We start from the raw sequence: 27,543 nt of genomic DNA, 5'->3' as shown, positions 1-27,543 counted from the left end.
AAGATTGAAGTGCTCATAGAGCATCAAGGGGAGATGTCTACTGTGAAGATGAAAATAAAAATTGGAAACTGGTGAAAGATCTGCAGATAGAGATGTGGCGGTAAGCAGAATATATGAAAGGATTAAAATAATGGATTTAGATGCCATCACCTTGGGGAGACAATAGGAAACAAACCACCCAAAGTTGGAATTCTAGACAATGCCATGCATGGGGTTAAGACTGAAAAATCAATGGTTTCTCCCCTTATTTCTGAGGTGGGGGAAAAGGAGAAGAAGAAACCCTAAAATTAGCCTGAGAAATTAAGCTCAATATTGACCAATTCTGGGACTTTGGCAAGTCATCAAATTCCACATTTTCAATTTTTAAGATGGTGGTAAGATTCCTTTGTGGAATCATCATAAGAGTAGAGTAAGATCATGGATGTAAAATTTGTTTAAAAATTCCAAAATACTCGGGTGCCTGGGTGGCTCAGTCATTAAGCGTCTGCCTTCGGCTCAGGTCATGGTCCCAGGGTCCTGGGATCGAGTCCCACATTGGGCTCCCTGCTCGGCAAGAAGCCTGCTTCTCCCTCTCCCGCTCCCCCTGCTTGTGTTCCTGCTCTCACTATCTCTCTTTCTCTGTCAAATAAATAAATAAAATCTAAAAAAAAAAAAATTCCAAAATACTAAGCAGGAGGGAGACACCCTTAAACAGTAAGGCTGTTAATTGCACTACTGGGTATTTACCCCAAAGATACAAAAGTAGGGATCCGAAGGGGAACGTGCACCCCGATGTTTATAGCAGCAATGTCCACAATAGCCAAACTGTGGAAAGAGCCAAGATGTCCATCGACAGATGAATGGATAAAGAAGATGTGGTATATATATATGATGGAATATTATGCAGCCATCAAAAGGAATGAGATCTTGCCATTTGCAACGACGTGGATGGAACTGGAGGGTATTATGTTGAGTGAAATAAGTCAAACAGAGAAAGACATGTATCCTATGATCTCACTGATATGAGGAATTCTTAATCGCAGGAAACAAACTGAGTGTTGTTGGAGTGGGGGGTGGGGTGGGAGGGATGGGGGGACTGGGTGATAGACACTGGGGAGTGTATGTGCTCTGGTAAGCGCTGTGAATTGTGCAAGACTGTTGAATCTCAGATCTGTACCTCTGAAACAAATAATGCAATCTATGTTAAGAAAAAAAAGAAGAAGAAGAAGAAGAAGAAGGTAGCGGGAGGGGAAGAATGAAGCGGGGGAAATCGGAGGGGTAGACGAACCATGAGAGACGATGGACTCTGAAAAACAAACAGGGTTCTAGAGGGGAGGGGGGTGGGAGGATGGGTTAGCCTGGTGGTGGGTATTTAGGAGGGCACATTCTGCATGGAGCACTGGGTGTTGTGCACAAACAATGAATCATGGAACACTTCATCTAAAACTAATGTTGTAATGTAAGGGGATTAACATAAGAATAAAAAAATTAAAAAAAAAAAACAAAAAAACAGTAAGGCTGTTAACAAGGCTCTGGCTTTCCCATACCTGTGGGAGTAACCTGTAAGGTCCTAGGTATGCGTTAACTCCCAGGTAAAGACAAACTAAACTATTGTAGCAAATGAGATAGAAAGTCCACTTTAGGTTCAGGTCAGGTCAAAAAGACAATGTAGACATGAAGATAAATCAGAGGAGAAAAGGTTAAGAGACAGAATAATGCAAACCCTTGTTCGGGAAGAGGTAAGTAAAAGTCTGCATTCAATGATGAAAGTCCAATTTTATCAGAGGTAAGCAGAGGGGTGAGATGCTTGAGTTTTAGTCAATATTGACCTCGGAGAGCAGAGTTTTAGTTAAAAAAATAAGCGCATAATATATTAGTTGTTTAACAACTGGAGACAGGAAGATCAATTAAAAGTTTAAAAATAATGCTTCTTCAGAGTCACCTGGGAATAACAAACAGAAAGACCTTGTTGGCAGGTCACTGAGATCCCCTTTCTGAGTGCAACTACGTAACTCCACTTCTTTTACGTATTGAACAATTATTTAGTATGTCATTTTATTTATTATTTATTTATATTATGTTCAATTAGCCAACATATAGTATATAATTCGCGCTTTTTTTTGCCATAATTCGTTTTTGATGCAGTGTTCAATGATTCATTAGCTGCGTCTAACACCCAGTGCTCATCACAACACATGCGCTCCTTAATATCCATCACCCAGTTACTCCTTTCCCCCACCCCCTCCCTTCTGTAACCCTCAGTTTGTTTCCTGGAGTCCAGAGTCTCTCATGGTTTGTCTCCCTCTCTGATTTCTTCCCAGAGTTCCCTCCCTTCCTCTATGGTTCTCTGCGCTATTCCTTATGTTCCACATATGAGTGAAACCATATGATAATTGTCTTTCTCTGCTTGTCTTATTTCACTTAGCATAATCCCCTCCAGTTCCATCCATGTCAATGCAAATGGTAGGTATTCGTCCTTTCTGGTGGCTGAGTAATATTCCATTGTGTATATGAACCACATCTTCTTTATCCATTCATCTGTTAAAGGACATCTCGGCTCCTTCCACAGTTTGGCTATTGTGGACATCACTGCTATGAACATTGGGGTGCATGTGCCCCTTTTCACTACATCTGTATCTTTGGGATAAATACCTAGAAGTGCAATCGCTGAGTCATAGGGTAGCTCTATTTTTAACGTCTTGAGGAACCTCCATACTGTTTTCCAAAGTGGCTATACCAGCTTGCATTCCCAACAACAGTATAAGAGGGTTCCCCTTTCTCCACATCCTTGCCAACATTTGTTGTTTACTGTCTTGTTAATTTTTGCCATTTTAACTGTTGTAAGGTGGTATCTCATTGTGGTTTTGATTTGTATTTCCCTGATGGCTAGTGATGTTGAACTCATTTTTTCATGTCTGTTAGCCATTTGTATGTCTTCTTTGGAGAAGTGTCTGTTCATGTCTTCTGCCCATTTCTTTACTGGATTATTTGTTTGCTGTTGTTGTTGTTGTTGTTTTTTCAGGTGTTGAGTTTGGTAAGTTCTTTATAGATCTTGGATACCAGTCCTTTATCTGTAATGTCATTTGCAAATATCTTCTCCCATTCCATGGATTGCCTTAGTTTTGTTGACTGTTTCCTTTGCTGTGCAGAACTTTTTCTCTTGATGAAATTCCAGAGGTTCATTTTTGCTTTTGTTTCCCTTGCCTTTAGAGATGTGTCTTGAAAGAAGCCACTGTGCCAATGTCAAAGAGGTTACTGCCTATGTTCTTCTCTAGGATTTTGATGGATTCCTGTCTCACATTGAGGTCTTTCATCCATTTTGACTTTATCTTTGTGCATGATGTAACAGAATGGTCCAGTTTCGTTCCTCTGCATGTGGCTGTCCAATTCTCCCAGCACCATTTATTCAAGAGACTGTCTTTTTTCTACTAGATATTCTTTCCTGATTTGTCAAAGATTAGTTGACCATAGAATTGAGGGTCCACTTCTGGTATCATAAAAGCCATCTATGGAAAGCCCACAATGAATATTCTCAATGGGGAAAACCTGAGAGCCTTTCCCTTAAGGTCAGGAACACCACAGGGATGCCCACTCTCACCACATTTGTTCAACATAGTTTTAGAAGTCCTAGCCTCAGCAATCAGACAACAAAAAGAAATAAAAGGCATTAAAATTGGCAAAGAAGAAGTCAACTCTCTCTCTTCGCAGATGATGTGATACTTTATGTGGAAAACCCAAAAGACTCCACCCCAAAATTACTAGAACTCATACAGCAATTCAGCAATGTGGCAGGATACAAAATCAATGCACAGAAATCAGTTGTATTTCTATACACTAACAATGTAACTGAAGAAAGAGAAATTAAAGAATTGATTCCATTTACAATAGCACCAAAAACCATAAGATACCTAGGAATAAACCTAGCCAAAGAGGTAAAGGATCTATACTGTAGAAACCACAGATCATTTATGAAAGAAATTGAGAAAGACACAAAAAGATGGAAAAACATTCCATGCTCATGGATTGGAAGAAAAAAACATTGTTAAAATGTCTATGCTACCAGAGCAATCTACACTTTCAATGCAATCCCTATCAAAATACCATTGAGATTTTTCACAGAGCTGGAACAAACAATCCTAAAATTTGTATGGAACCAGAAAAGACCCTGAATCACCAGGGAATGTTGAAAAAGAAAACCAAACCTGGGGGCATCACAATACCTGCTTCAAGCTATATTACAAAGCTGTGATAATCAAGACAGCATAATATCGGCACAAAAACAGACACATAGATCAATGGAACAGAACAGTATGTCATTTTAACAGAAAATTTCATAGTGAAAAAAAGCCTGGGTCAAAATTCCTATATTAATATCAATGTATCTACTTGATAAAATTATGTAAAAATCCCCAGCTTTGCCATTATACAAGGAAGGAAGTTTTCTTCTTGAAAAGAACTCTTCCTAGGGCTCCCTTCATGTCTCTGTTCCTCAGGCTGTAGATGAAGGGGTTCAGCATGGGGGTGACCACAGTGTACATCATAGCCATGACAGTCTCCTTAACAGTAGAATTATTAGTTGATGGGCATAAGTAGAGACCAATAACTGTCCCATAGAAGAGAGACACCACAGAGAGGTGGGAGCCACAGGTGGAGAAGGCTTTGTGAATACCCTTAGCAGAAGGGAACTTGAGGATAGAGGACACAGTCCGTGCATAAGACATGATGATGAGGAGGAAGGGGGTGACAAGAATGAGCCCTCCCATGATAAATATCACCAACTCATTAACTCGAGTGTCAGAGCAGGCCAGCTTCAGCAGAGCAGACATATCACAGAAAAAGTGGGGGATTGTGTTGTCTGCACAAAACCACAATCTGGCCATGAGCAGAGTGTGTAGCATAGCATGGAACATGGTCAGCACCCAGGAAAGCACCACCAGGGAGAGACAGAGCTTGGGGCTCATGATGGTGGTGTAGTGCAAAGGGAAGCAGATGGCCACATAGCGGTCATAGGCCATGGCTACCAGGAGGAAGCTCTCTAGGTCAGCAAAAAACAGGAAGAAGTACATCTGGGTCAGGCAGCCAGCATAGGGGATGGATGAGTCTTGGCTCTGCATGGTTTGCAACAACTTGGGAATGGTCACAGAAGAGAAACAGATATCAGAGAAAGACAAATTGCTGAGAAACAAATACATGGGCGTGTGGAGGTGGGAGTCCAGGCGAATGAGGACAATGATGAGAAGGTTCCCCAGGATGGTGGTAACATACATGGCCAGGAACAGGGCATAGAACAGGTCTCGCTGATCTGGATAAATCGGCAGACCCAGGAGGACAAATTCTGAGATGACAGTTTGATTCTTTTCTGTCATGCTCTGTCTTCAGTATCTTTAGGAGGAGATAATAGTGTCCATTATAAACCTGAATAAAAATAAACATATTTCTATGATACATGGTAATTTGTTCTGCAATAATTGATTTCACCCTCATTATCCGGAACATTTTGTAACCACAAATATAACAAATCACTAAATCCAATCACTTCCAGACTTTTTTTTCATCTCTCATTCATTACCATTTAACAATATTGACTCTTCCTTCCCTTCTGAAACACTCTCATCTCTTATCTTCTGTGCAATCATCCCGGTTCTCAGCCCTTCATTCTCAGTAACTGTGATTGGTGTCTTCTATAACAGTATCTTATATATTGGTGTTTCCTTAGGCTTTTTCCTAAATACTGTTCTCTTATAGTGCTACATATGCAGCCCTAAAAGAATGGCCTATTCCCATGGCATAAATCACCATATAAATCTCATTGATAAACCTCTATCATGTCAGAAACTGTATCAATTGCTTAGTGATTATCTCTTCAGATAAAATCACAAGCATCTTTGGTTCAATAAATCACAAATAAAACTCACGATCTCACCCTGCCCTTCTCCCAATCTGTGCCTCCAAGTCTCTCACATCTCAGTAAAAGAAATCCAGGCACAACTCATACACCTGAGTTTTCTTTCCTTCTGTCCTTTCTCTTATCCTCAATATCCAATCTGTCAACACATCCTACAGTTTCTGCCACATTAAACCTCTTTTTCATTCATCCACTCCTTATCTGGTTGCATCACTATCCTGGCTGGGCTGACATCATGTCTTATCTGTACTATTGGAACAGGTTCTTCTCTCTTCACTCATCTCTCTGCTTCCACACTTGAACACTTTCTCCTTTGGGACGCCTGAGTGGCTCAGTCTGTTAAGCATCTGCCTTCGGCTCAGGTCATGATCCCAGGGTCCTGGGATAGAGCCCCGCATCAGGCTCCCTGCTCGGTGGGGAGTCTGCTTCTCCCTCTGACCCTCCACCCCTCTCGTGCCCTCTCTCTCACACTCTCTTCTCTCAAATAAATAAAATCTTAAAAAAAAAACAACAAACCCACTCTCTCCTTCAATATACTTCATTCACAATGTGGCATTCTAAGATGAAAATCTGATCGTCATCCTTCCTGATGCCTTCATGGATTCTCATGGCTCTTAAGATAAAAGGCAGGGGACGCCTGGGTGGCTCAGCCAGTTAAGTATCTGCCTTTGGCTCGGGTCATGATCCCAGAGTCCTGGGATTGAGTCCTTCATAGGGCTCCTTGCTCCACGGGGAGCCTGCTTCTCCCTCTGCCTCTCCCCCCTGCTTGTTCTCTCTCACTTCTCTCTCTCAAATAAAATCTTAAAAAAAAAAGATAAAGGCAAAATTCCTTTCAAAGGAATTGCACAAAAGGTGCTTCATGACCTGACCCTTGCCGACTTCCACAGCTTCACCTGGCCCCATAGTGACACTCACAGTTACCTCTCCAGAAATGCTGGACTTGAAAGGCACAATTTCTTGCTTCCAGCCTTTTCTACTTGCTGTCCCACCCCTGCCTAGCATCTTCCTCCCTCTGCTTCCTCTTCCCCTGTTTGCTCCTACTCACCCTTCAGCCATATTCCATGTCACTTACTCAGCTGTATCTCTCCTGTCCCCACTCCTCAGACCAGGTGAGAACCTGCTACTATGTTTCCCTAGCATCCTGTACTTGTCCCTAAGACACTAAATGCCCAGGGGATTGTTTCCAGCTGTTCTCCCTATTGCATTGTAAACATGCAGGAAAGGCCACGTCTGCCTTCATGACTGCAGAAGTGTCAGCACCTGGCTCAGTGCCTGGATATAGCCAATGTTTCATAAATATTTACTGGCTGTGCTTCAGGCTGAGACATGCATTCCTTCAACTTTAGAGACAGCAAACTCTTATTAGAATATCTACTTCTTAAATAACCATCTTAGAACAAAAACTTACTTTTTGACACTTTATTATAGAATTCCCTGACATAACCTCTAACTCATGGAAAATCTGACCTTCAACTACACTGCTCTTTAACCTAAACAGACAACCCAGTATACATCCACACCATCACTATTTCCTTGTGTTATATCCACAGGATTCAGCGATATTGCTGTAAAAAAAAATGAATCTGATGGATCTTGAGATTTAGTAATTTGGGGAGAAAAGGAAGAAATAAAGGTAATTTCTACACTTGAGGCCTTATATAGCAATATTTATTAATGCTATCATTAAAAAAAGACTAAATGCAACTGTTGTGAACATCAGTCAAAATAGTTCCAGAATGTGGGGAAGTCTCAGGATGCAGGGAGGTGAAGACGACGAGGATTATCATACCTGAAGAACTATCCTGCAGAACGTCACACAACCTGGGAAAGCAAGGTCCTTGGGTTGGAAGGACCTAAGGGACCAGCTCATTCCCTCTCTGCCCAACTTACCCAGTGTGTCTGAGGGTGACTCCAGCACCTAACCTAAGGTCCCATTTCCCCTTATTTATCGAGACATGTGAAGCGACAGCCTCTGTAGTTGTCACCTGTGTCTGTAATATTCCTTCTCACATGTCCTGTTCTACACATCCCTGGGCCTGAGGGGCCCTGGATCCCAGAGGAGCCTAGGTCCTAAAGGAACTCATTAAAGACACAGAAATTACCCAGGACCCTTAGGACAAATGCTCTGAGTCCTGGAGCAGTGACTATTACATCACTGGTCACACCTGACTATATTGGGGGAAAGTGAGGAAGGAGAGAAGTTCATATATGGATGCTTAATCACTGCCTGTTTAGGGAATGGACAGTAGTCCCATGGGGCTAGAGCCCACATTTTGGTAGGTGAAGGAGAATGGTTGGAGAAGCCATAGAAAGGAACAGGGACCAGGCCATGAATATCCTAAAATATCTTACAGTGTAAGAGGATTTATCTTGTGGGCAAGAAGAAGTCATCAGTGGTTTTTGAACAAAGTGCCATGAAAGACACATATTTTGGAAAGATTGCCAGGGTGCCATAATCTCTCACCATGATCCAGTTTCTCATAAACATACTCAAGGGGAGAGATAAACCTGCAGCAAACAAAGATCAGATCTCTATGACCCAAGCATATGCAGATGCATAGAAAGTACTAGAATAAAAGAGAATTCTCCCAGATTATTTTCAATTTTTCCTCAAGCAGAGATAGAAAAGAAGCCCAGATTTTCATTCCATTGAGGTGTGTTTAGCTTCTTACCTCTGTAGGAAGCCTTAATAGCACCCTGCCACCACTCTCCTCATGTGTCAGATTACCTCATTTCCAGCTGTTTCTTACTCTGTATTGATCATAAGGCCATAGGTAATATTTATAACTCCTTCTTCCTTATTTCCTCTATGTGTATCACTTCAGCTTTACATTCTGAAATACATATGTTTCTTTACATTCAACTTTCATTCCTTGGGAGTCTGAATCCTCAGTGTTAATGTCTTTATTGGGTTACTATAGTTTACCATTAACTTTTACTAAGGAGTACTCCAAAGAGTACTCCTGGATATCAGGCATGGTCTTTCCACATTGTGTAGAGAAATCCAATTTTCTATTGTTAATTTGGATTGAATTACCCCAGATAGTATGGTAACTCATTTCTTTGCCTGTTGGTTCAGTAACACACAAAAAAAACTAAAATGGTCAAGTGGCAGTCTCAGCTTCCTGTAGAATAGAACCATTAAAGCAATCCTGGTAGAAACATTCCTGAGGAGCTGTACCAGAAACTTCTTGTGCCCCACTTCAGATTCTCTCAGACATCTTCTTTTATTCCAGCTACAGCTGCAGTAACCAGTTCTGCAGACTTCGATCAGCTTCACAGAGATACAATCTAACTGTATTACCTCAGGCCTGCTCCACCTGCTTATTGCATCCTGTCATAGGGTTTTTCTGCTTCCATGGAGTAGAATATCACTGGTAGCCAGTTCAATACTGATACATACACACTGAAAATGGGAGTTCGGGACCCATGCTCCAACCCTTAAAAAAACAAGTGGTAGGGAGCTAAGGAATATATGCTCCCCATTTTCACTCAGGTGGACGGTTCTATGATGCATTTCATCAAGCCTTATTCACACCAGTAGTAGCCAACTTAATAAGCCACCCCAGTTATTGGTACTTTCTTGGCTATTTACATCCCTCTGTCTCTTCCTGTGAGGTAACAGTCCCAAATAAACTACTAGCAAATAATAAGATTTTGTCTACATTTTGAGCAACCCAGACCACAACAGAAAGTAAGCTCTCTAAACAAGCAGCCTAAAATTGTCAGGGAAGCAAAAATTTTATGAGTATATTATTTGGTCTAATAATGACAAGAGTCAGTCCTGCTACCACCTCTCGATTCCCAGATTCCTAAATCATGGCTATGGGAAAAATAGCACCATATATGGGTTCTTGGTTCAAAGTATATACCATATTCTATAGAAGTGTACACCAATCTTTCTGGATGCCATCTCCCAACTGCCATCACAACTGAATCTTTGGTATAAGGCAGTAACTGCAAAGCCAGAAAAAAACCTGCTATCATCCTCCTTTCATATACCTTCCAAGGGATTCTTCCATCTTGATTGATTGTTTTTGAAGCTGGAGACAATCATTCTCCACTTGTTTGTTTCATAGAGTGGTAAGCAATTGAGATCTTAAAATGAGGGCAGGGAGAGGATGTAGAGAGGAAAGACCAGAGTGCAAATGCATTTTAGAAGGACAGATATAAGGAAATAGAGAATTAAATGCAAATTATATATAAATATATACATAAATATATTACATATGCTCACTAAATATTTGAAATGATTAAATGAACTGCATAGATTAGTAGCTCCAGTATAATGCTTAGTAACTGTACTGATAGTGGGCACCCTTGTCTTATTCCTGATTTTAGTGAGAATGTCTCTATATTTCCCCATTAAGCTTGATGTTGGCTTTTGGGCTGACTCAAAGATATTATTACATCATGTTAAATAAGCATCTATTCCTATTATTTTGAGCATTTGTATCTAGAAATGGTTATTTAATTTTAGCAAATGTACCATTTTCATAAAAAAAAACTCTTTCCACATTTAAAAGGATTGAAATATTTTAATTCAACAAATGAAATACAAAAGAACAGCAGCTATAACCATGGAGATGATCATTTAAACAATAATAGGAAAATGCTTTAAATTATACTATTTAAACTTCCCTTATCACTACTTAAATTTCATTCGTTGTATCAGTATAATACCTCATCTCAGCATCTACAATTTTAACAAATGCTTGGAAAGTTTTTTGTTCAGAAACAGATGCTGGTCTAACAGAAACACATTTGAAAATATTCTTCTTCTGGTCATAGTTTCCAACACACCTATGAACTCGGCCTCTAATCAGTCTCGGAAGTTCACGATCCTGTTTTTAAAAAAATAAATATCAAAGAAGTTATTTTTTTACTTCATCTGAATTTCAGTTTTTTAAAACTAATCATATGACCAATTAAATATGAATCACCCCAAAAAGCTGTAATTCCCTCACCTGATTTAGGGCCCCACCGCTGGTAAGACCATGATAGCTAGGCATATATGGGTGCCCTATCACAGAGGAAAGACCTTCACTTGGGTAGGACTTCTTTCAAGCTGGTGAGCTGTTGCTTCTTAAAAGACTGAATAACTCCCAGTGTAATGGCACATGAATTATTCACTTTATTAGACTGCTGGAGTTCCACTTCCAGTAGACAGCAGACAGGTAGTTCAGACCAACTCTCTAGCTAAGAACAACTAGAATAGCTGGATGAAATATTTTTAAATCTCCTTGTAGACATTAGAGAGATACCAATGCAGTGAGGGAGTAGAGAGACTCCCATCTGGGAGAGGGCAGGAGTCCAAAGTGGGGCTTGACATTTAGGGATGTTTCCCCCCTTGAGATTATCTGTCAAGAATAGTCAAGGCAGTTGAGAGCCTAAGAAACTGAGCAGAGCTTTTGACAGGCTCCTAGGACTGGGAGATAAAAAAATGGAATCAGAGGCTCCCAAGGAAAAGAGATTCTGGTCACCATTCCCATCCTCACCCCTGGCTTAGGGTTGGGACCCAAAAGGGCTATGCCTTTCATGGGACTAGTAAAATGGAAGAAGACCAGCCAGCATCAAATCCTCTCAATCATTAACTAAAGGTACGTATTCTGGAATTGCTTTCACCAAATGGTCATAAAAAGCACTAGCTACAAAAGGTAGTACTGATAATTGCTAAAAAGACTATATTAAAAAGAAGAATTTCTATTCCTCAAAATCCATCATTAAGACTAAAAAAGCAAACTATGGAGTATGAGAAAAAATTTGTAATACAAATAATGGATGAACAACTTGTACCCAAAATAGTCACATGAAAAAAACCCTCCAATAAATCAGTAAGGATAAAACAATAATAGAAAAAAAAAGAACAAGAGGCCTGAACAGACTTTACAGAAGAAGGTATCTAAGTAGCCAGTAAACATATAAGGTGTCTGACCTCATTAGTCACCAGGGAACTGTAGAAAAGTAAGATAGCACTAAACACCCACATAGCAGAAATAAAAAAGACTGACAGTACTAAGTGTTGATAGGAATGCAGAAAAACTGTAACTCGTCTACACTGATTGTGAGAGTGTAAAGTACAAACCTTTGGAAAATTCTTTGGTAAATAACTACTATACTGGAACATACACATGCACTATGATGCAGTGATTTTACTTCTAGGTATATGCTCAACAGAAATGTGTGCATATGCACAAGAGACATATACAAGAATATTCATAGAACATTATTCATAACAGCAAAAAATCTGGAAACTTGGATGCCACCAGCAGAATAGAAAGCTAAATTGTGTTACGATAGAATATTGTACATGGAAATATAAATAAATGGACTACAGCTACATGAGACAACATGATGAATCTTACAAACATTGTGTTGAGGGAAAGACATAAAAGACATACCATATAATACTATTTATATAAGGTTCAAAACTAAACAATTAATTTGTGATATTAAAAGTCAGGATAGTAGTTGTTTTTAGGTAGGAGACAGGAGGTAGTGAATGGGAGGAGACACAGGATGCATAGGGTGACAGCAATGTTTTATTTCTTAGCCTTAGTAATGTTCACTTTGTGATATTTCATAGGTACTTCATAGAACTGTACAATTATGATTTGTAAACTTTTAGGTATATGTTATACTTCAATAAAAGATTTTTATAAACTTAACAGACTAGAAAAAATAAGCATTAAAGATATTATAGAAATTAATAATATAATTACTATTTCTTGATCATCTATGTATCAGAAGATGTACATTCATATATTTTATTATCTAACCTCCATAACAACTTTTCAAAGTAGGAATTAGTCTCCCCATTTTACAGGTTAAAAAAACTCAGGAAATTTAAGCAGCTTATTCAAGGTCATATAGCTAGTAAATGGTGGAGTAAAACTGGAATCCAAGCCTGATTTCAGATTTAAGGACAATTTCAGAATTAATACCGAACTCTTCTGCAAAGCATATAAGTTTTACAAAATCTCCAGCCTCCTTTGTCACCTGCAGCCTCAGGTGTCAACCTTTGTCACCAAGAGTCTTTCCTATATTCCAGCCCACTCCCTGCCTTCCTCCAACTTCAGAACCACTATCCTTCCCACTCTGGTGATTATTAACTACTTGCAGTTTCCTCTACAATCTATGCTCTCAGCTTCATGTCCTTGCATATGCTGCCCTCTCACCTAAGAATGCATTCCTCCCACCTCTCCCCTCTCCCAACACACTTTGGCTTCATTTATTCCTCTTTAAATACGTAAGATAAGTTACTACATTCTTCAAAAATCTTTCTCTGATCTGCCCCATCCTTCCTATCTACTTTTATAGCACACTGTACATACCTCTACCTACCATTTATCATACCACAGTGTAACACTTATGTAACTCTTTCTATCTGAAATCATAATAAACTCTTTGAGAGAAAGAGCTGTTTAGCACTTACATTCCACTTTGTATCCCTTGCATCTAGCACAGCACCTGGCACATAGTAGGTTATCTATATTAGCTGAACAAATAAACTTTTTTTTTAAAGATTTTATTTATTTATTTGACAGAGATAGAGAGAGAGAGAGCACAAGTAGGCAGAGAGGCAGGCAGAGGGAGAGGGAGAAGCAGGCTTCCCGCGGAGCAGGGAGCCCGATGCGGGGCTCGATCCCAGGACCCCAGGATCATGACCTGAGCCGAAGGCGGCCGCTTAACCAACTTAGCCACCCAGGCGCCCCTGAACAAATAAACTTTTGTAAGTCAGAACTAAAACCAAACAGAATTTTGAAAGTATTACCAAATTGTTAACAGAATTTCTACTACAATGGAACTGTAGCCCGCATTTGCATGTTTTGTTGGCACAGGCTTTGCAAAGAATATTTAAACAAATACTCACTATTTCATAAAATACACAAGGCAGAGTATTTTTCCCATCTCTCATAAGGAAAGTCTTTGAATAATATGGACCAGGTGTAACAGCTGAATCGAGAACAGCTAAACAACATTAAAATAGGGGAGAAAATCAGGGTTGGTAAAATGCAAATAAAATTTAACAGTGAGAAGTAATATTTATTCCTACACCAAGCTCTTCTAGTTTTATTTATACAATAATAAAGACAACATCTTAAGAGGGAATAGTATCTCTGAAGCTGTTTTATACTAAGAAAAACAAAACTGAGGCCCTATCCTCAGGGGTTAAGTCAGAGCCCCTGTAACAGTCTTCCACATTTTAACATTATGAATCAGAAGAATACTACCATAAATAACCAAATATATCTTAAGTCACACAAATCAATAACAAATCCAGGAAGTAAAGAAAATCCTCATAAACCATAATCTCCTTTTGCAAATTTTATTTTTCAGATCCCCTAGGTATTCCTATAGACATTCAAAACTATTGTCCAAATAGTATTACTGAGGTTTTCTGAAGTACTATACCTACCCAATATTTCAAAAAGAAGTACAGTTTTCTGTGCATGTTCACGCCAGTACTTCATGCTTTCAATAACTGCAGATATAATTCTTAAAGAATTATCTTTTTCCTTAAGCTTTAACTGATACAATGAGCCTTCCTTTTGAAAAATAAAAACATAGCATTAGAAAAACCTTTCATTTTTTTCATCATACTCTTTCACTTTCCATGAAAAGATTCTAGGTCCTTATGTATAAAATATGTAAAAAAATATTGAAAACTTTAGTACAGTTATTCCCCTAAATTTAAAAGACATCATTAGCACTTTATAGGAGGAGAAACTAGGATGTACTTGGAGACAATAAACCAAGAAGAGAATTATTTGTCTGGACATTCACTCACTCATTTGTGTATTCATTTAATATTTTTAAAGCATCGTGTGCTAATCCTCTGACAAACACAGGTGAGTAAAACACAGTTCCTTTCCCTAATGTGTTCACACTCTAAGAGTGAGCCAGACACATTCACTCATTCATTCTAAAAGTACTTACTGGCATTTACTATGTGCCAAATATAGATAATGAGAAAACAACACTGAACAAAACAGACAAGATATCTCACAGATCTTGCCCTCTAATGGAGTATTCAGAAAACAAATAAATACACAATAGAATGTCAGGAATTGATATATTCTATGAATAAAAAAAAAACAGGGTGAAAGGATAAAGAGAAACAGGAATTATTAAATAGGTTGTTTTTTTTTTGAAGTAAAACATTAAAATTTTATTGATAAGTTTAAGCAAAATAAAATAATGATTAATGATTATTATGAAAACTATTACCATAATGTACAGAAGTAATTTTTTTGCATGTTCATAATTTATTAAATAGGTTGTTAAGTGAGGATTGAGGGAATAGCAAAGTATAAAGGCCCTAAGATGAGAATGTGTCTGTCATTTTTAAAGATCAACTTAGAATACAGTATGTCAAGGTACTAATTTCCCAGGGGGAAAGAGGGCACTTTCCTTTGTGAGGGTAGGAGCACATCAAAGAACACTTGATGGGACTTTTTTTTCTAACTACAGTCACCTTCCCTCCTCCTCCCCTTCCTAACCAAAATAGCTACTGCCATAAAGTTACTAAGGTAACTACAGTGTATCATTCTTTTGTACAAGGAAACATAAGGTTGAAAGCCACTATAAGGGGCCCCTGGGTGGCTCAGATGGTTAAGCGACTGCCTTCAGCTCAGGTCATGATCCCAGGGTCCTGGGATCGAGCACCACATCGGGTTCCTGGCTTGGCAGGGAGCCTGCTTCTCCCTCTCCCTCTGCTTCTCCCCCTGCTCTTTAAAAAAAATAATACTGGTAAAGTGGGACATAAGAAAGAAAGAAAAGCAAGCAAGCAAGCAAGCCACTATGATATATGCTGCATTAGTCAGATTTTTAGCAAAAAAAAAAAAAAAAAAAATTTACCCCAATGGCTTGTTGAAAAGACTTCTTACAGGTGTATGGGCAGAACAACCAGGGTACTTAAGCCCTCAAAGACTAACAACAGTAAGAGATTTCTGTCATTCCTAGGCTGAAAGGGCAAGGGAAAGAAATAGAATTACCACACCTGTGAAGGCTGGACTCATAGAAGAGCTGTATCATTTAGGGACAGCTACTGCCTACAACACAACATTTAAACAGGGAGAAAATGGGAAAACCCAACCTCTCTCTCCACCCTCTCATTTCCTGCCAGTGACTCCCACTGGCTGACCCCTAACAAGAGCTAGCCTAGGGACCTCAGGATGCTGCAAGATGTAGGACAACTCAGACTTCCAGAGCATAGAGAAGAGTGGAGAGTAAATAATCTATTGGGCCACGGGACAAGGAAAGGAAGGTAGTGAACAACCAGCACACAAAATATATAAAAGATATTTACAAAGAACAATTAGAGCAAGGAGTGGTGAAAGGAGGAAGTAAGGCTGATGTACAGGTATGGGGAAAAATATAAACCAAAGCAGAGTCCTATTAGATGGCATATCATGTTCAGAGAATTGTGAAGGGTCTGAAATGGCTAGTATATAGCCATTTTTGGCTACAATTTGTAGATTGTGGAATATGAAGCTGGAAAGGTAAAATAAACTCTGGCCTGCAGTCCAAATCTAACCTGTGGTTTGTTTTTGTAAACTTTTACTGGAACACAGCCAAACCTATTCACTTATGAACTGTCTATGGCTGCTTTCAAGCTACAATAGTAGAGTTGAGTGGTATACGTAAGAGACAATATGACCTGTAAGGTAAAAAAATATTTACTATCTGGCCCTTTACAAAAAGAGTTTGCTGACCGCTGTTATAAAAAACTTAGACTGACACATGAAGAACTGGGAGAATTTCTGTAAGTAATGGATAAACTCTCATCATCTCAATAATCAGTCAACAGTGAAATTCAAAACCCAGTAGGACACTCTAAGGCAACTACAAAAAAGAGCAGCCATTCACAATCCTTAAGAAAATATTTTGGAAACATTCATATATGCCAATGGGACTAGATATCTGTGTTAACCATGTAATGCATGCCATAAGATTGATTTTAAATGCTCTCATCTCTGTAATCTAAATATTTATTTATCTCATTTTTAAATGTAAATGACCCATATTTAAAAGTTTACCTTGAGAGTGCTTTTTTCTGAAATATCATCCAACATTTTCTTCTTAAATTGATTTTGTTGAAAATTAGGCTTAAATGCGTGTAACACACTGTTTTTGTCTAGACCTCTCATTGTGGAGCCAGGTATTTTTGACGAATATGTTTGTCTGAGTACTTCAGCTTCTCTTTGGTGAGATGAGTTAGGAGGTTCTGATATTCTTAATTGTTTCCCTTGTTGAGCTCCCCAACTCCTCGGACAAGAATTTATTCCATCATTTGCCACCAGGTTTGTTCTTTTGCACTGAGGCCTAACATCATTTCTATCCCAAGTTTTCCAGCTGGAATTTTTGTTGTCATCCCTGTAGCTGTAATAGGTTTGTTTTTTTTTTAATTAGTATTAGTTTGTTTCTATATACTTTTTCTTTTAAAAAATTAATAGTGAAAAATTATGGTTTATAAAGTACTTTGTAACTACTGACTAGTTGGAAATTCCAAATACATTATCACAACAACCCTACAATACATTATACCTCTCTTTTTAGGTGACGAAATTGAGGGAGGAAGTAACTTGCCTGAAGTTATACAACAACCGTCAATCTGGAACCCAGAGAATCCTAGTCTCCCAACTCAGAGTCCAGTGCTATAAAGTATATTTTTAAACTATTAAGCTTTCATAGGATAGTGGTTGTCTCTGAGTGGTAAGATTCTGAGGACATTTGCCTGCTTCTTTATACATTTATTTTAAAATTTTCTACAAAGTAAAATTTTAACAAGTTAAACTATGGCTTATAGGTGAGTTTAAATCACAAGGAGAATAAACATAGGCAGTGTAGATAACTATTTGATTAGAAATTTTGTACTTTTACTACATAGCTTAAAAGCCCAATTTATGAATCTGTTGCAACATTTTAGTAGCTACATTAATCTAAGTGAATTATATTAGCTGATGAGAACATGATGTTAATGAGGCCAAAATCAAAAGTATAATTTCTAAGCAGACCAGTTAAGAGTTCCACAGGGAGAAACTAGTCCAGGTCACAAATTCTTATTTCTGGATAATTTTCCTGAAAATATCACCAGTATTACAAGGGGGCAAATAATACAACTCATCCCTTGTTAGAGAAAATAATTCAAAGAAAAGTCCAGGTTCCCTAGTGACCAGGCACAAGTCCAGACTGTATGGGGCCTGAAGCTTGTATAACGTGGGCAGCCTTCTTAAGTAAATTAGGTACAAAATTAGGTATGAGAATAATGAGAAAAGAAATCATGAATAACTTCAAACTTAAAAGTTGATAAATATCATAAACATCACAATATTCAGGAAAAAATATTACTAGTATTTTTATTAACTAACTGCCTGATACACCTCCATAAAATTTGTCCTACATTGATCACCTCTTCATATGACAGCAATTTTATTTTCAATAGAGAGAACAGAAACCAAATTTTGCCTTTCCTCTCTCATGGCTATAGAAATCACATTTATTATTCAGTTTAGAAAAGTTTCTTTCCACTTACAACTCCTTACTGATAAACAACGCATTTGCAACTTCCTCCCACATCTTTGTCTAGGAGGTGCTCCTGGCCTGGGGACAAGCCCTGGAAGAACCACAGTCCTTTGACCTTCCTGGGTGAGCCCACACAAAGATGCTGCTTCAGCAGCCATCCAGCTCAGCCAGGTCCTCAGCATCAACCATGAAAGGCGCTTAAGTTGATTCTAAAGCTAAGCAGAGAACCAGTTAAAAGAGCTTCAGGAGATCCAGCTGCCTACTTGGGTTTTCAAATGGTTTTTGTCCCTGGATTTTCTGTTGTTATATTCCAACTATCTGATAGATTATCTATGATTTCAAACTGGAATATCTAATACTGACTGCCTGTCCAGATTACAATGTTACCTAATTCTCTAATGCTAGTCAGAACGGATTTTCTTACAGGACCTGCAGCTGAAACTGTGCCTCCAAGGACCATCTCAAACCACTGAATGGCCTAGGTAATAAGGCCTGATCCTAAAGAAAGTAACTAACTGGTTCTGAGGAAACTAGCATGATCAAAACTAATTTTAAAATATATATATTATTTTGATGTATTTATTAACTGCTTTATTAAAAGTTTCTCCCCTTTAAAAAAAATGGTATCTCTAATAAAAGTGAAGGTAATATTAACTTTACAGGATTGTTGTAAGGATTATTAAAATAACATATCAAAGCACTAAACAAGACTGATACATGATACATGTTTGATGTTGTTTTTCTAATACTTTGTTCCCAAAATTACTTCCTTCAGTAGTTACTAGTTACTCAAGAATACTAAAATCCAACCTAACAAATAATGCATGTCCTTTCCCTATCTATTTATTTTTTCATCATATTTAGGGATTAAACTTAGATTCTTACGGCAATGATCCAGAAGCATCCTCACCATCTTCCTTGATGGTCATCTTCATTTCCTGAGCACCTATCACTGTTTATGCATATGCATTTTGGTCATCATCTTTCTTTCTTACTCTGTTCTGTTTACCATGGAGCTGACTGTCTTACTAGGGTGAGATTGACCATTCTATTTGGTTGTCAATTTCTAAATATATCCAACACTAAAATACAGTTATTCCTGACTCTTCACCTACTGTCAGTTAGATTATTAATGATCCACAGCATGATGATAAATATTGGCAGAAATTTCATTATAAAATGAGGAATTCTTTGGAAACATATTCACTGACAAATCTGCCTATTTTTAAAGTTTTATATAGCATTTTTAAACTTCTTTTATAAAACAAAGATAATACTGCTATGTTTTTATACTATTAAGTATAAAAATTTCCTAAATGTAATTTTGCCTGAGAAAGGAAGAAGAGATGAAGGAGGAGGGAATGGAGGAGAGAAAAAGAGGGGAAAGAGAAGAAGGAATAGAAGAAAGAAAAATCTTAAGTAAACTCACCTCCAATGACTCTTGCTTCTTTCAGTATTTGATTGAATAGACTTACACACAGAATCTTGACTTCTCAGAGGATGAGAAACTGAATGTGGTATTTGCCTTTCAAGGAAACATGTCTTATTAAATATTAATAGTTTGTTTCCAAAGTGAGAAATGTACAATATACAATGAAGAATAACATCAGTCAGCAACAGACACTACAGTTACTGGTATAGTTTTCCACCTACCCTGTGTTCATTGTTTTCATTAAAGGAGGCAACTCTGGATCCACAGCTTCCCAGGCCCAATCTCAAAAGATAGAGATAGCATAGACAAAAGTACGATAGGTAGCATTTAAAAAAAAATAATTATTTCATACTTATTTAATTGGTAGAAAACTAAAAGCCTACAGAAGAAAAGGACTTGGAAGATATGGATATGTTCTTCAACAGTACTTTGTTGTGGAATTTGTCTTATTAATTTTTATAGATGTCTTTCTTTCCCATTGTATTTTAAACAAAGGTAATAGTTAATCTGTATCTTTTCCATGATCAATTCTAGTGTGGTACCTTGTACTCTGTAGCATGAATTCAGTATAATCAATGTTTCTTAAATATTTTGATCCCAACCCACAGCAAAAAGTACACCATAGCCCAGACCATACACACACACACACACACACACAAACACACATGCATGGTGTGCATGAGAGAAAGAGAAAGACAAAGGAGAGAGAACATAACAAAACTGCAATACCAATTTGTATCCCTACCATGTGTGATGCACCCTGACATTTTCTACTCTACTCTATTCACTTCTATTTCCTTCTTTAAAGATTGGTTCTCAACCAGACTTATGGATCAAGACAAAAATTTGAAAAACACTGATCTAGCCCTATCTCTTACCCAATGTAAGAATCTTATTATATCTCTGACAGATAGTAATACTGCTCAGAGCTTGGACAGTTCAGTAATTCACGAGGATGAACATTTCCCTATGGAGTAGCTCCAACTGTTGTTATTTTTCAAAGCCAACATTCACGCTATTTATAAAAATATTTTAAATGTCAGAGAATTTTTTAAGATGGCAGAGGATGACCAGATAAATGCCCATTTATGTACATCCATGTGAATTTTTATCTTTTATAGATAAAAATGAAAATAATATAAAAGTCCTAGTTTGAATTCCTCAAATGTGGAAAAAAAGAAAATAATTATAGATTTACAAGCAGACTAAGGCCTATGGTTGGATGAAATTAACAAATGCTGGATGAAATTAACAGATATATATATAGAGAGAGAGAGAGAAATTTTAAAATTCTAGTTGCAAAAAATCCTATTAAAGGTTTTTAAAGTATCCTCAAAAATATATAAATGTATATAATCAGCATATACCAAATATATTTCAGAACGCCTGCCTGTCCATGCCTTCTTCTGAAGAGAAAAAAAAAGTCAGCAAATATTAAGACCGCTCAGCACCCACCACCACAGCTAATTGTTGCAGAGATGAGAGGCCTAATCATAAAGCTAAACCAGAATTTTAGTGACCTTACTTAAAAAGATGTGCTGAACCAAAGGCTATCTTTAGGATTTAATCAACAGATACAGAAGGCAGTCAACAGTGGACTCTGAGAACTAGAACTAAAAGGCTATGTTAACTTCCAGCAAGGACAATTTAGTTCGTGGGCTAGTTAAAGCTATAAGGAAGCCAACTGGATGAGAGAAACAAAGCAACAAATGAAAAAAGGCAAAATGCTATCAGAAGAGAAAAAAGCCAAGCAGGAGAAATTTTAGGCTTCTACCCTTCCTAAGGTCTAAATTTTCTCCCATTTTTCATGTGTTCATGTGTACACATATCCCAATTCCTGAGGCAACTTGAGCTTCCCCATTCTTTATCACCACATGCCTAAGTCACAATATCCATATATCTTGAAAAAGAAAAAACAAATCTTTACAATGTGGGTTACAACTTCATTAGAACAAAGGCTCCAGATCTAAGATACTCTATTTAAATGCTAAGCCACCCTTGTAGACAAGGAAACTCAAACTACTGTACTGGAATGTTCAGAAAGAGCCAAGTAATCCCTATATTTGGATAGGGGAAAGAAGAAAAAAAATAAACTTTCTATTTCCATTATAATAAAATAAAAATGATAATTTTCTATAATCCTAATTCCTATTTTCCGAAAATTTTCACCTTATTTTCTTACCTGGTGGTAGAGGAGGGAAATCATAATTGTCAGAAGCAGTACTGATACTTGGATCATTTGTAAGTGGATTGGATGTTAATGGCTGTCTATTCCTCTTTTTCTGATTGAACAATGGTACAGGCAAACAGCCTAAATTGAATGTACCAATAAATTAGTACACAATAGCAAATAGATCCAGTTATAGAATTAACTGTGTATAATAACAACTTTAATTTGTCTACTTCTATATGTTAATTTTATACTTATTACAGATATATTTCTACATCTTTGGATTGATTTTTATGTTCTTTTTAAGGTCCCAAATAACCTCATTTGTCTCTATAAAAACGCCTTTCTTGTTCTACATTAACGCTGATTTAATTCCTCTTGCATGGAAGTAATTCCCATCTCCTTCCTCACCCCCCAACCATTTCCAAATCCACTTTTTGTTTTCCCTATTTCCTTTCTGTGCTTGCTTATTACCATGTCAACTGGAGGGGGCCCTTCAAGTACAATAGAGGTGAGGGAGAACCAAACTCTGACCCATGCTTTCCAAAATCCTAACCACTCTTTGGATTATGACAGCACAATCTTTAGGGCCATGGTTCTCCAACTTTAGTTTGACTAAGATTTACATGGAATTGTGCTTAACATGCCAGTTCCTAGACCCCACTCTCATAAATTTTATTTCAACAGATTTAGTTTGGAATCCAAAACTCTGCAATTTTAACATGCACTCCAGGTGTCTGTAATGCATATTTTCTGTGGATCATCTTCAGAATGCTTAAAGTGATAATATTCAATCCACATGAGGGATAAATAAATATTACCTCCAAGCCCTCCAGATGGGAGGCCTGGGATCTCAAGTCAAGACAAAAGTCAGAATTTATAAACACTAAAACTAGAAGGGATCTCAGACAAAAAAAAGGGGGTCCAAAAACCTTGCACAGTGCCTAGATAGGACCCAAGCTTCCTAAATCTCAGTTCAGATATCTTGCCACGAGATCATACTCTAGCTGGTCCATCAACACTCGTACTATGGGAAAAACACAGACTCTGTGATAACTGTCTGATAAAAGGTTGGGAAAATTATGTGAGCTCTGAAATCAGATTGCCTGGTTTTGAATCACAACTTTGAAGTATAAATTTGGGCAATCTCCTCAACTCATTGTGCTATTATGACATACCCAGAGAAGCAGGATAATACAGGGATTAAGAGCATGGACACTAGAGCCAGATTCCTAGGTTCAAATGCTGGCTCTACCACTTCATAAATTACTTATTTAACCTCTCTGTGCCTTAGTTTCTCATCTGGAAAACAGGAATGATAATAATAATGCCTATCCCAGAGGGCTGGTGTAAGGATTAAATAAATTAATACATATAATTAAATGGCTAGAATACAACACAGCCACCATAAATAGTTATTACTGTCTACACTGTGTATTATCACCATTCCCCTGGTTCTCTTCATTCTTACCCTCTGTCCTTTTACTAATAAATTGGGAAAGCAGAAATGGTAGGGGAAATTGTTAGGGAGACAGAAGTGCTTCTGGAAATATTTTAAGTAAGTCACAAATACAAATAGAAATAAATCAGTTTCTTTGTTTTCAGCTTAAAAGTGAAAAACAACTCAAGCACACAGAGTTTGTAGAAAGAATACTAGGGTAAATCCAGGAATGTTTCATTTTACTCCCACCTCTGCCACTAAATGTTTTGACTAAGTTATTTTATTTCCTTGGACCTAAAAAGTAAAGAGGCTAGACTACATGTTCAATCTTTTTAAAAAGTTCCTTCCAAAACATTCCATCTATAAACTACACATGGTTTACATGGTATATAAAAATACACAAAATTTAAAATAAAAATTTAATAAATAAAATCAAACAATAAAATTCTTCAATACCTGCTGTACTTCGAGTTGAATTTTCACTTAGGTTTCTCTTCATTTCCTTCAATATCAAAGTCTGTAACTTTTCTTTAGCATTCCAAATTTACAAATGAAGTTGTCTGACTAAATCTTCAAAGAAAGAAATTTGCAACTCAAATTGTATCAACAAAAAAAATCAAATTCTCAGCCTAGTAATTACTGAAATCATGATTTAACACTACGGTTTCAAACCTGATAAGGGAATCACTTTACAGAATCTTGCTTCCCGAGTAAGAATTTGTAATATAATCTATTTTTCCAACTCTGTTCGAAATTGGTTAGGACTAAGGCGGCTATAACGTTGCTTCCTAAACATACATGGATTTTCACACACTCTACATATGTATTCCAGGACCAAGGACCCACAATAACAACAGTTCTGAACCAGATTTATACAGAGGGAAATGGACTACGAACACTGGCAAACTGGTGTGCTTACAAGGCCACGGAGGAAACACAAACAACGGAACGAACCACGTGAGAACACGCGCTATCTCACTTTAAAACACTGTGCAGATCGCTTGCTTCGGCCATTAATTTGAGATCCCTGTATTATATAATACCAAAGACTAAGGCCTCAATATCTATAATAATTGTAATGATAAGTTTCTATTTAGTGTCTATATAACTCCAACAAGTGAAAGAAGTTTTTTCTTTTTTTCTTCTACAACAAAATACGTTGTAATTTTTTCCGTGTTTAGCCTCCTAATATATTTCAATCCCAATTTAATTCAACAAACACTTAACTATTACATGAAAAGGCAAAACACAAACTTAATAAGGTGATTTCTGCTCCTAAATTCACTATCCAATGAGGAAAACAGACATGAACACAACTAAGCAACAATATAAATCATACTGAGGTAAACATTAGTGTCCAAATATCATTTAAAGAAATGAAACTTGGGAAACGTAAGGGCAGGGACTATTTCTGCTTTGGTTCCACATCTCGGGCTTGAAGCCGGACGTGGCAGGCCCTTTAGAAAATATTCGTGATGTCACCCTAGGAAGCAAGCAGGGGTTCCGCAACGTCTTCTCATCATAGAGGTACCAATGCAACGCACACCCCGAACCTAGAGGCGCCTCCAAGGGCTATTACGTTTCTGAGTACCAGGCAAACAAAATCAACCAAGTACGACACACACACACACACACACACACACACACACACACACACACCACCCCCACCCCCCACCCCCCCAAAGACCTCTGCCTCAAACGGAGGCCAGGAGGGCCTACTATGGCTCCTCCCGGGCGGTCCAGTCAGGGGTAAGTTCTCTTCCAACGACCTCTACTGATGCAGGGACTGGGGCACTTTGGTAACTAGGGACAATAGGTCTTTCCCTCCTTGGCCCTCCAGCCAACACGACACGCAACTTCCACCTTCAGGTTCGCACGCCTCCAATAACCCTCGCCGGCCGCCCTGCCATCCGTCGCCGACACACCCCAGTCAGCCACCGCCTACTTCCCGGCCTCCGAAAAAGCGCGAGAAGTCGAGCTTTGCGCAGGCGCGCCGCCTCCCGCGCCTCCAACTGCGCAGGCGCAGGGGCCACCCACCTTTGGGTCAGTGGCGCGATGGCGTCGTCCGCTCCGTGGACGGCGAGGAGGACACATGCCGCCTGTCTCAGGAACGAGAACGTTAACGCACCTGCCCTCCCGTTCACAGCTGTGCAGTACGCGGCGCAGGAACGGCTCTAGGGACAAAGCTGTTTGTGCTCACTGCGGAGGCGTACCCAGGACTGGCCGCCCAACACTTCCCTGCCCCCCTCCCCCCTTGGAAACACACGTATTTTTTAGGTTCTAGAGGTCAGTTTGTGAGACGCTGGGAGTTCACCTAGAAGAGAGTAATTCAAAGGCCACAGGCCTCAAAACCAGGTCATAGGCCTAGCTTCACCTTGCGGGTCGGGGCTGGGAATTAAGTCTCCTGGCGGGGCCTCAGTGGGAGGGCCGGGCCGGTTCAGAAGCGCGCCCTGCGAATCAGCGGCCGCTAAGGCTGGGCCTGGGCTGTGTGCGCTCAGCGGAGAGAAGACGCGCCTGAGGCCGACGAGAAACGCAGCGGTGCGGTGACCGCGGCTCCGGTCCTCCCGCGCCGGGCGGTCGCTTCCTGGCCCCCGGTCTTGGGCAGGCTCTTTACCTTCTCTCAACCTACTTTCCCTCCTCAGTAAAACGGCGACGACTGTCTGATCAACTACCCTCGAAGTGTTAGAAGGGAAAGTGAACAGGCCTGGCACGCCGTAAATGTTTAGTGAATGTTAGCCTTTATTTGACAAGAGTAGCTGCCATTTACCGGATATTTACTACAGGCCAGAAATAGTAATCCTAGCTCTGTCTGTGGCGTCCAAGACGTGTTTTTTTGTTACTATAACTTCTGACCATTTGAAGACGGGGATAGGTGAACAGAAACGCGGAGGGTCTAGAGATGGAGGGAAGGTTATTAGTACAGGCCTAGGACTGTGAAGCCGTGAGACATATTAATACAGTTGACCCTTGAACAACACAGGTTTGAACTGTGCAGGCCCAGTGATCTATGGCTTTTTTAGAGTACAGTGCTGTACATGTATTTTCTGTCACGATTTTCTTAGTAACTTTTTTTTCTCAAGCTTACTTTATTGTAAGGATACAGTATATAATACATATGCAAAATGTGTTAATTGACTCTTGGTAAGGCTTCTAGTCAACAGTAGTCTATTAGCAATTTAAGTTGTTGGGGAATCAAAAGTTATACAGAGATTTTCAACTGCTTGGAGGTCAGCACTCCTAAACCTTGCATTGTTGGAGGGTCAAATTTTATAAGATTAAGTCAAAAGAAGGAGAATGAGGGGCACCTGGGTGGTTCAGTCGGTTAAGCGATGGACTCCTGACTTTGGCTCAGGTCGTGATCTCAGGGTTGTGAGATCGAGCACCACATCAGGTGCCCCACTAGGTGTGGAGCCTGCCTGAAGAGTCTCTCCCTCCTTCTCCCTCTGCCCCTCCCCCCTCTTAAAAAAAAAAAGGAGGAAAATAAGTATGAATGCCAAACTAAGGAATAAGTTTGAAGGAATTGTGTCTTCATTTAATCTGGATAAGAGAAGATTTCACACAATAAAATGTCTAAAAAGGCTTGTTAGTTGTCATGGTTCCAAAAAGGGATTTTTAAATATGACTAAAAGCTTTGGGGAAACAGATTTTGACCTGATACACACACACACACACACACACACACACCAAAAATGATTTCTCATTAAAAACAAATACTTTATTGAAAATAGAGCTACCATATGATCCAGCAATTGCACTACTGGGTATTTACCCCAAAGATACAAAAGTAGGGATCCAAAAGGGTACACGCACCCCGATGTTTATAGCAGCAATGTCCACAATAGCCAAACTGTGGAAAGAGCCAAGATGTCCATCGACAGATGAATGGATAAAGAAGAGGTGGTATATATACACAATGGAATATTATGCAGCCATCAAAAGGAATGAGATCTTGCCATTTGCAACGACGTGGATGGAACTGGAGGGTATTATGTTGAGCGAAATAAGTCAAACAGAGAAAGGCATGTATCATATGACCTCACTGATATGAGGAATTCTTAATCGCAGGAAACAAGCTGAGGGTTGCTGGA

The 27,543-nt window shown here is 38.8% G+C and overlaps 2 protein-coding genes and 1 long non-coding RNA gene across 4 annotated transcripts; 1 reads left to right on the top strand and 2 right to left on the bottom strand.

Moving 5' to 3' along the window:
- Window positions 1-26,952, top strand: LOC118025190. Of its 2 annotated transcripts, XR_004683251.1 has the most exons (4): window positions 1-100; window positions 17,447-18,894; window positions 24,288-24,412; window positions 25,325-26,952. It is a non-coding gene; the product is annotated as an uncharacterized LOC118025190 (long non-coding RNA). The 2 variants fall into 2 exon arrangements; XR_004683250.1 differs by lacking the exon at window positions 25,325-26,952 and having other exon boundaries at window positions 24,288-24,657.
- On the bottom strand, window positions 4,401-5,340 carry LOC118025183 (olfactory receptor-like protein DTMT). The gene has a single exon (XM_035027523.1). The coding sequence runs from the start codon at window positions 5,244-5,246 to the stop codon at window positions 4,401-4,403; it is 846 nt and encodes a 281-aa protein (XP_034883414.1). The 5' UTR covers window positions 5,247-5,340.
- SPATA22 (spermatogenesis associated 22) lies at window positions 10,537-25,349 on the bottom strand. Its single transcript, XM_035027519.1, has 9 exons — window positions 25,319-25,349; window positions 23,912-24,025; window positions 22,027-22,155; window positions 20,066-20,126; window positions 19,842-19,937; window positions 16,927-17,269; window positions 14,304-14,433; window positions 13,758-13,855; window positions 10,537-10,728 (listed from the first exon to the last, which is right to left on the bottom strand). Exons 2-9 carry the CDS (start codon window positions 23,952-23,954, stop codon window positions 10,537-10,539), a joined length of 1,092 nt encoding a protein of 363 aa, XP_034883410.1. The 5' UTR covers window positions 23,955-24,025; window positions 25,319-25,349.
- Window positions 26,953-27,543: the final 591 nt, after the last annotated feature.

This window comes from Mirounga leonina, unplaced genomic scaffold (assembly GCF_011800145.1).
Source record: "Mirounga leonina isolate KUSES-001 unplaced genomic scaffold, KU_Mleo_1.0 Mir_200, whole genome shotgun sequence".
Taxonomy (NCBI): Eukaryota; Metazoa; Chordata; class Mammalia; order Carnivora; family Phocidae; genus Mirounga; species Mirounga leonina.
The sequence above is the reverse complement of the archived record's forward strand: the minus strand, read 5'-3'. Positions and strand labels throughout refer to the sequence as shown.